The sequence below is a fragment of the Parasteatoda tepidariorum genome, chromosome 6, assembly GCF_043381705.1.
Source record: "Parasteatoda tepidariorum isolate YZ-2023 chromosome 6, CAS_Ptep_4.0, whole genome shotgun sequence".
NCBI lineage: Eukaryota > Metazoa > Arthropoda > Arachnida > Araneae > Theridiidae > Parasteatoda > Parasteatoda tepidariorum.
In genome coordinates this window covers 29050761-29060811 of record NC_092209.1, presented here as the reverse complement: position 1 = coordinate 29060811, position 10051 = coordinate 29050761, and the positions used below count along the sequence as shown (strand labels likewise).

General features: G+C 31.9%; 1 protein-coding gene across 25 annotated transcripts in view; it reads left to right on the top strand.

Moving 5' to 3' along the window:
• The window catches only part of LOC107448298 (TEA domain transcription factor 1 homolog scalloped), a 111980-nt gene that overhangs the window by 68348 nt on the left and 33581 nt on the right, over positions 1-10051 (top strand). For all 25 annotated transcript variants that reach the window (XM_071182159.1, XM_071182158.1, XM_071182172.1 and 22 more), the window contains one exon: positions 1665-1961. In XM_071182159.1, coding sequence (XP_071038260.1) covers positions 1955-1961 — 7 coding nt within the window. In that variant the 5' untranslated portion in view covers positions 1665-1954. The remainder of the gene's footprint in view (positions 1-1664; positions 1962-10051) is intronic.

Here is a 10051-nt window from a genome sequence, read left to right as displayed (position 1 = left end):
GTTTTTAGTGCATGAATCTGAATTGAACAACCTGATAATGCTCACTCTGGTTATTGTTATCTGGTTGCTCACTACGTGCTCTTGCGCGCCGAATCCAATCAATTAAAAATGAAAACTGTTGCCAGCGCGAGAAAAGAAATATCATCGGTTTTATTGATACATACATACGTACGTATTAGCGTTTTATATAATATAGATTGTCAATCAGAATTACATCAACTTACAACTAACTATAATGGAGCTCAAATGGAGCTCTGTGTCTAATGTCAATGCAAGTTACAATCGTTTGATTGCCTAAAGCAGAATGCATCGCCATTTTATTGCAAAATAGAATATATTGTCAATCAGAATTACATCAACTTACAACTAACTACATTTTCAAATCTTCTCTGGAGCTCTGTGTCTAATGTCAATGCAAGTTACAATCGTTTAATGATTGCCCGAAGCAAAATGCATCGCCATTTTATTGCGAAATAGAATATATTGTCAATCAGAATTACATCAACTTACAACTAACTACATTTTCTGGAGCTGTATGTCTGATGTCAATGCAAGATACTATCATTTAATGATCACATATAGCAGGATTTATCATTTTATTGCTAAATTGAATTTATCGTCCATCTTAAGTTCATTTTTAGACTAATTACTTGAGAATGTTGCTTTGGGCCAATCTAAGCTGGAATTGTTTCGTAAGTGACATCAACGAAATTTATTGCTATTTGAAATTTTAACCCCTTTCTCAAACCAACCAACACTTATTAAACTAAAGAAAAGAAAATAATAAATTAAATCTTTCTAAAAATTCATATTTTAAGGAGATCGAAAATGAAGAAACTATGTTTTTCTCAGACCCAAAGCGTTGAGCTCATCAGTTTTATCATATCAAAACTCCCCAGTGCTATCTAACTCTCGAAAGCTCTGCGGTTTACGTTTTGAGGTGGTAAAGAAACAAAAATTCTCTTTTTTGGTATATTTTAAAAACTTGCTTTTTAATTTTTTTTATATGTTTTCAATTATTTGGTATTATGTTTAAATTTTTATGAATTTAGTTGTCTTAATGTCAAATATATTGTTCTTATGAATTTAAAATCCCCCTCCCTCGCTTACGTAAGAAAATCGCAATCTCTTGTTTTTGTTTTAACTTTGAAATTTACAATAGTAATCGAATTTTAGGATTAAATTCAAATAATGTAGCTTTGTATAAACAAAATCTATATTTCAATTCATTTTATAAAATTTAGACTAGAGCATTTTTTAAGAATCTTGACCTTTGTCTTGAAGAAATTATGAAGAAATTATTTGTAACTTTTTTTCCCCTTCAAACGTAACTTTTATTTCAAATTTAAATTTTTTTTCATGTGTAGCTCTTTTCCTAGTTTTTTGTGATATTTTATATATATATTTAACAGAAGATACATTTATTTACGAAAAATTGAAAATAATGTGATTTTAATGCATTGCCCATAATTTTCGTCCCCCCTTTCCTTATCTGCAAAAATAATAAAACCACAAACTGACTCTCCCTGTGAGATGCTTACGTGATACTGAACGACCCCTAAAGTTTTTACTTTTTTTTGCTAATTTTATTATTTGTATATCCCCCCCCCCATGTAATATACAGTACAATACATTTTTCAGTAATGTATCAATTTCCATTCTAGGTTATTCTGCTCCAAATAAGGCCGCCAAAATTTCTTCTTGGATATCAGCAGTGCCCGCCACGGGCCCACTACCGACAGGGCACGTGGCTCCTCCACCCTTAGCTCCTCCAGACCTCAATGGCTCTGAAGACGATGATTCCAAGGACTCTAGTGGAGGTGGTAAAAATGACCTCTCCTCCTCGGACGCTGAGGGTGTGTGGAGCCCCGATATTGAACAGAGTTTCCAAGAAGCTCTGGCCATTTATCCTCCTTGTGGCCGGAGAAAGATTATCCTCTCAGATGAAGGCAAAATGTATGGTAAGTATGGATTGCAATTTACGAAATTAAAGGCACATTTTCTAAGATCAACTTAACACTCTAGCTTAGTCCATTGTAAAAAGGAAATATAGATTCCAGATTCTTTTTCATCTCAATTACTAATTTAAAATTTTTAAGTGTAGAAAAAGTGAGTTCAGACAAACCTAGAGTAGGACATGAAGTTGCAAATGCTGATTTTTTTTTTCATTGTATCAAAATACAAATAAATTATGTCAAGATTCCTTCCTCACTGCGTAATCGTCCCATAATTTGTTTACATTTTTATATTTTGGGAGAAAAAAATTTCAGCAATTGAAACTTCATTACTTACTTTAAATTTAACAGAATTCTTACTTTTCTAAACATTTTTTTTTTCCAATGCCCGCCTGGGGAATGACCTATGTCATACAGGCATCTGAAGGGCAGATTTGTTGGCCACTTTTCCAGGGGCACCCTATTAGGTGAGCCAACGTTGCTCCCACAGTAAGGACAGATAGTACAGAGAGTGGAAGAACATCCATGCCTTGCCCGGAATTCGAACCCAGAACCTTTCTGATGCAAGGCCAATTACCTGACAGGCCGGTCGGCTCTTTTCTAAACATAAAATCTTAGAGCTTGAGAAGTGAATTTGCCATTCAGGCTTTCTAAAGTCTGTTTTTCGAAGGCCCTTTAGTTGCGTGAAATTTTTTGCGAATAAAAAGCTGCTCTAATAAGTGATGTGAGTTTTCAACAGTTAGTCTTGACCGTTACGTTCAAGTTTAGTTTATCTTTCGACAGCTCCCTCTACATCATTTTGAAAATGGCGCGAAATGTCAATATGGAAAAGCCAGTTTTGAAAAAAAATGAAAAGCGTTTGTGGTCTAATTTTTACATATTTCGAAACTTACTTACTGCATTATCGAGGTTTATTAAAGTTTGCAAAAAAAAAAAAAAAAAAAAAAAAAAAAAAAAAAAAAAAAAAAAAAANAAAAAAAAAAAAAAAAATGGAAATAAGGGATTGATTTAATAATTTTCATCTAGACCAAAAATATCGCCAAATTTGCGATTTTTAAAAAAAGTTTAATAACTTTTGAAATATTTTAGTTATTTATCCGTTCTAAATCCCAGATAATTCTTTACAGAAAGATGGCATATACAGTTTAAAATTACAGGTTTGCTTCAAGTGTAAGGCCCTTAAACTGTGACTTTTTTTTAATTTTCTTGGGCGAAAAGGTTCGAATAACCTTGTTAAGACTGCGTCACATCGTTTCAGAATTCCTGCCGGCATTTTACTTTAAGTGATGAAATTGCTTGCGATGCATAATTTAAATCCTGCTTATAGACAGTGACTAGGTTTTGGGTACCACAGTTCCGTGTAAAACATGATCTCTCTGCTCTGAAAGTTAAGTTGAAATCGTATATTTATCTTGCTTTGAAATAGTCTTTTTCGTGCATACAGTTCACAAAATTCAAATTGTTTTACTCTATTATATAGCTTTTTTATTCCAATTAATATTATATTTTTAAAATCCTAAACTTATCTCTTTTTACTCTAAATAAGGTATATTTTTAATATCCTAATCTTAAGCCCTTTTACTCTGATTATGAATAACATCCTAAACTTCATATCTTTTACTCCTAATAGTATTGCATTATGAACATCCTTAACTTAACACTTTTTATTCCAAATAGTGATTTTTTTTCCAACTTATAAACATTAACACCTTATACAGCGAATCGTGATCTTATAGCATCGTATTTTCACCATGACGTTATCTTTCCAAATTGCTATTTTCGAGCGAAACTTTTATTACTGTGCATCAGTGCACCTCAAATTGTATCAAACGAAATCAGTTGTTTGAATATTTCGATGTTCGTATTTAAAAGCACAAATAAAAAAGCAAAACATCTCTCTTTTGTGTCCTGGAAAATATTATTAAAATGAGCACATCTTTGGAGATGGGTTGTTCTGTTTCTCACTGCGAGAGTTTCTGGGAAAAGGAGAGAGAAGAAAAAAAAAATGAAAGATGCTTTCCTGAAAGGAAAAAGGAATAAAAAAAAAACTGGAGAAAAGGGATGTTGACATAGTCGGGAACCGAGTCACGCCTTTGGGAACTCGCATTCGAAGATTGGGGGAAAGGGGGATTGGGGGAAATAACGTTCATTCAGACCTGATGCAGACAAAGTGACGACTTTTGCGAAAAATGGCTCTCCTTGTTTCCCCCCAAACCCCATCCCCGTTTCGGGAATGGAATGCCAGGAATGTGCAATTATAGTTCGGACACACACATGTACACATACGTCCTCCCCTCTCTATCCTGGAATATATATAGAGATGGAAGGACCCTCTCCTCCGCATCATCTCTCTCTCCTCTGCGTGCGGGGGAGGATCCTGAAGTGGGGGATGGGGGGTCTTTGCCGAAGAGAGAGAGGGGGATGCTGGCAGAATGAAAAGGCGATCTAGATTTCGATCGCTTCTGGAATAGGCAGGGGGGCAGGAAATAAAAGAAAAATCTCGCAAAATCTCTGGCCCAGGAAGGAAGGCTTTTCTGTATTTATGAGAAAAGAAATTTTCTGAAGTATGGAAAGTGATGTGGACATTGCTTTGAATTTTAATGAAATCGCAGTCCGGTTGCTGGTCATTTAATCGGTATCAGCTCTAATCATCACTTAGATTTTCCGTAATATTAACTTGACTAATTATTACAAGGATTAAGTCAAAATGTTCTTTGTTCCATAATCATTCAACTCATCATTAATAGTAATTTTTTTGTTCAATTATCTGGGAATAATTCCAAAACTATAATTGTTTCACAATACCCATAATTTATACATTGCAAGTCAAAGAGTTCAAAACTCTTTGTTCAATGATAATATGTGGGAGTAGTCCTATAACTATAAAAGTGCATCTTTTTTATAATTATGAACTATAGTGGATCAAAAAAGTGCAACTTTTTTTTTTTTATCCATAATTATAACGTGATTACTAAGCATTTATAACAGTGATGTAATCACTGATTCAATTCACTTATCTTTTTTAAACCTTTTCACTTTTGCAAAAACAATTGTCTTGGTGTAAATTTATCTGTGTTTAAACTACCCCTTGTCTTCATTGCAGGCTTTCTTCTCAAAATTGATAATCCAAAAAAAAATTTGTTTTCCTTTTAGAAAATTTAGGAATCACTAATTTTCATTGAAATTAGAACTATTGCTACATTTGTACATGTACATGTTGCATAAAAACTACAACAGTTTAATTTCTTGTTTTATCTAGGATAAAGCTCTGTTATTTAGCTAGGACATCGCTCCAAAAAAGTCAAAGCTTTAAAAAAAATTCGTATTTTTAAAATTCTTTTTCTCAGAAATCATTCGACCGATTTAGCTCAATTTTTGTATTTTGATGTGTAAAATGATGGTCACATTCTTGAAAATGATGTAAAAATTGTATACCTTACAATTGAATTTTTTTTTTTTTTTTTGACTTATTACTAAATAAAGTAAAATTGAAAGAAAGAAATATTTACTAAAAGGTATTTTTTGCATGGGATTATTTTTGGATAACCGAATTTTTATAATTGTGTTTAAAAAAAATAATTTCTATTCGCTTAAAAACTTCTCGAGATATGGTGAAATACGAAAAAAAAAAAAAAAGAAAGAAAGCTAACATTTGATTCTTTCTCCTGACCAAACTATTGGGACCATATTTCTCACATTGCGGTCACCCCTTATATTTTGGGGGTCACAAAATCCGAAGTTACTTTTCTTTAGCGGAAATACGTTTTTGTGTCAGATTTTGTAATTTAAAATATCGTTTACGCTAAGTAATTAGCATACTTGAGATCACCCCCTAAACCAGGGATGGGCAAACTTTTTGGGTCGTGGGCCAAAAATCTAGAAAAAAAAGTTTGGTGGGCCGAGTAAAAACTTCTGAAATAAAATAAAGTCAATTCATCATTGAGTGCACGTCACTCTACATCAACTTTGCGTTTTTTAGTTGCCATTGTGGGATAAAAAAATGTTTACAAATAACTCAAAAAGGCAGTAGCCATTTTATGCATTTAATAATTTCACCATTATTTACAATGACATTGTATGTGTGCAACTTTTCCATACGCAGTAAATTATGTTAGAACTCGAGCCGGCAGAAAAATCCGTTCGTTGGAACTTAAAACGCGTAGTCAGCCTCATGTGAAGTACAATTCACCTATATTAGATTCCATATGTCTGCTCCTCGAGAAAGACAAATACTAGTTGGAGCTAATCTACAGCTATTCTATAAAGAACTTTTGCTGTCAACATTTTACCAGTTAAAGCTGTTTGTGCTAACTATTTTAATTAATTTATGTTTTGTAGAACAGAAATAGAGAAAGTGAAAAGGTCATCAGTACTTTGTTAAAAAAGAAATCAACAAAAATAGTTTTAAACAAAGTAGATATATTCGCCACTGATCGGCTAGTTAAAATTCTGTCCGCGGGCCGGATAAAATCTTCCGGCGGGCCACAGTTGGCCCGCGGGCCGTAGTTTCCCCATCCCTGCCCTAAACCATTAAGATTGAGTCCTAGATGGTGAGATTCCGATTATTAGATCAAAAGTTATTCAGGGTGGACCGCTAATTTTGCGCTATGTACAGATTATCTAAGTATTTAGCAGATTATCTAAGTAATTTAAAAAATTAACAAATTTTTGTCTGTTTAAATAACTTGCCCTAATTTATCCGCACATTAGTTTGATTATCTGTAATTATTGTGCATCACTCTTGGACGGTAAACTACAGCGCACTGTAAAAAAGTGGATTTTCAAATTTCACGAAACTTTCTTCATTTTTGACGAAACCGTTTCCTGGTACATGCTCCGAACGAACATTTTGCCAAATTGACGAAATAACAATCGTCACTTCTTCGAGGAAACGAATTTCGTCAAGAGAAAAGGAAAATTTTGTCATTCTAGTTTCTATTCGTCATTCTAATTCATTTTTGGTTACATTCCTATTTTAAACAAACATATTCTATCCGTTGCATTGTGTAATATTATTTCCTTTAAATTAAAAAGTTCAAAATAGTGTCTTTGAATGAACTTAAATTGGGAACTAAATAAACGTTACTTTTAGTAATATAACAAAGTAAAATGTTCAAATTTCAAGTAGTAATAAATGCAAATTTAAAAATCGAATAGAATGTTCTAGCAATAATTAAAATATTGAATTTCAAATAAAATATTCAAATCGAGTCAATTGTTAACTTCTAAATTATATAATAAATTTATGGGACGTTTGATTATTCATGTTTCAGTTTTCAAAGGGCATGCTCTTATTTTTTTTATCACGTCCTTGGAATGTTTTCATAATTTTTCCAAGTTTCCACACTTCTTGGAAATTTTCCATATCAATGTCATCAAACCAATGTCATCTGCCTTAAAACTGTCATTATTTTTATCCAGATTCACATTTAATAATTTAAAGGTAGTCTCTCCATTTCTCCTAATATTAGATAATGAGTCTCACGGTACTTAAATTTTTTAATTAACATTTTTTTGTCGTTCATGCAATTTAATTCTTTATAATTGGACAGTCTTTAAAACGATTAATCGACTTCGAAGTAGTTGAGTTGCCCTCAGGCAGAATTTTTTCGAGCTATCTGCGACAAAACTCTCTGGCACTCATATCATTCTGCAAGATACTTTTAATAATAACAAACATATATGTTACTCATTTAAAATAACAAAATCGTTGTGTTTACAACAAAAAAAAAACTGTATAATATTTTTTTGAAATTGGAACATGCAATAAGTTTTTATTCTAATATGATGGGTGATATTCTCGCATTTTGTTGAAGGGGTGGCGCACAAATTATTTCCTTCTTCGCATTTTGTAAATAGTCATCACAATAAAGAAAATAATTAAAAATCATGAAATCCGTAGTAGCAATTGCCAAAAAAAGATCGACGACCAAATCACGCGACTCCTCAAATGCGTGTTTCGTTTCGAGATTAGGTTGTTGTAATAAATAATATCGCATAAAAAATATCGGACTTAAAAACTATGGAGAAATCAACTGCCAAAAACTGATAGAATTATTGCCTTAAAAAGTAAATACTCAAATGCACGATTCGAATTTTCAATATCATTTGAAATATATCAGGATATTTAAAAAACCACGTGAAAATCAATATCAATAACTGCCGAAAATACAGATTTAAATATGATCTGCAAATTGCGGTAGTGAATAAAAGTAAAATTTTTTGCTTTTGAAAAGAAAAATCTTTCTGCAAGAACTCTGTAACGTTCTGCGACAATGTCGCCGTGTCGCTGCAATTTTGCTACGGGGTGAAAAAATAGAAAGAGAAAAAGTGTATGGCTTGCATGTAAATTGGCCTATAATAATTACCTTTGGTAGGGTAGAATAGTATCCTGTAATACAGTGTTCCCCAACCTTTTTATCACTGCGGACCTGTCAACGTTTGAAAATTTTACCGCGGTCCGTTCTCGATATTGACGTTTTACACCATTTTCAAAATAAGCATAGACAGCGCTGGCTTTAGATAGGCTTAACTTCACATAACAGCCATGAGTAACAGTTGCAAACTCATAGCAGTAATAAAAATAGCATATTATTCGCAAAAAAGCATCATTTCATATTAGCCTTTACAAAACAGCCTTAAAAGCGAAGTTTCCTCGCGACTGAACTTACCCGCCAAAGACGTTATGACTAAAGAGAATTTATATATGCTATTATTGCTATTTTTTAAAAAATTTTCAAATAAACTGATGATTTTACTCTTTTCGGTAGTATATTATCAAACTTAATACGAGGCAATCAGAATTCGATATATATTGATTTGAATTATGGTATTGCAGATTATTTATTACCTGCGAAAATGCCGTTCTGCCGTCAGCATTTTTTTTTTAAAAGTAGTTAACCAGAAAACATTTGTATGTTATTAGATTTTGGCAAGTATCTTTTTTTTCGCGTAATTTGCGTTAAAAAATGTTTGGCATAATGAAATCGGTTTTCATTAGGTTACATTGTATTTGTAATAAAATTAAATTTGAGAAAAAATCTGGAAACAGAATAAAGCTACTTACTGAAAACTACAAACCGCATAATTTTATTGCTTTGCAGTTTTAAAAAGAAAAATAATCTGTTGAAATTTCTCCACCACAATTCTAAATTTTAAGAACATGTCAGCTTTTTAAAATAAAATATTTCAAACAAGGCCGCCCAGAAAAAAAAAATACAGACTGCCCTAAAAAATTTTTGATCTAAGGATAGGATTTTCACGTTCTAGGACTCATTATTAATGGTCCAAGGGGGTGACCCAAATATGCTAATTAATTAGTGCAGACGATATTTTAAGTTACGAAATCAGACACCAAAAACATACTTTTTCTGAATAAACATACCTTTTTTTCTATGGATTCGGGTTTCAGACCCCCCAAAATTTTGCTGCAATTTAGGAAATATGGTCCCCATAGTTTGGCCAAGAGAGCGGTTCATTACTTTTTGCGTATTTCAACAGATTTAGAGAACTTTTTTGTAAATTGAAAATGTTCTGCACACACTTATAAAATTCGTTTATCCAAAGATAATTTCGTGCAGAAAAGAAATTTTAGTAAATATTTATTACTTTTTTATTATTTTATTCACTAATAGTCGAAAAAATTTTGAATTGTAAGGTATAAAATTTTTAACATTTTAAAATTTTTGATTTAAAGTTTTGCATGGCAAAATACAAACTTCGAGCGAAATCGGTTGAATAGTTCCTGAGGAATTAAATTTTGAAGAATTCGCATATTTAAAATTCAATTTCTCAGGAACTATATAACCGATTTCTCTTAAATTTTGCCATGTAAAAATACATTCTGTAAAATTTGTGTACCTTACAATTCAAAATTTTTTCGACTGTTATAAAATAAAAATAGTAATAACTCACTAGAAATGTTTTTGCATGGAATTATCTTTGGCTAACTGAATTTTATGATTGTATGCTTAAATATTTTAATTCGCTTAAGGTATCCGACTACCTTAAAAAAGAGGATTTTCACAAAAAATCACTTTTTTATTTTATTGCTTTATAATAATGCCCAATTTTTCTAGTTTTAAAAACTAGAAAAA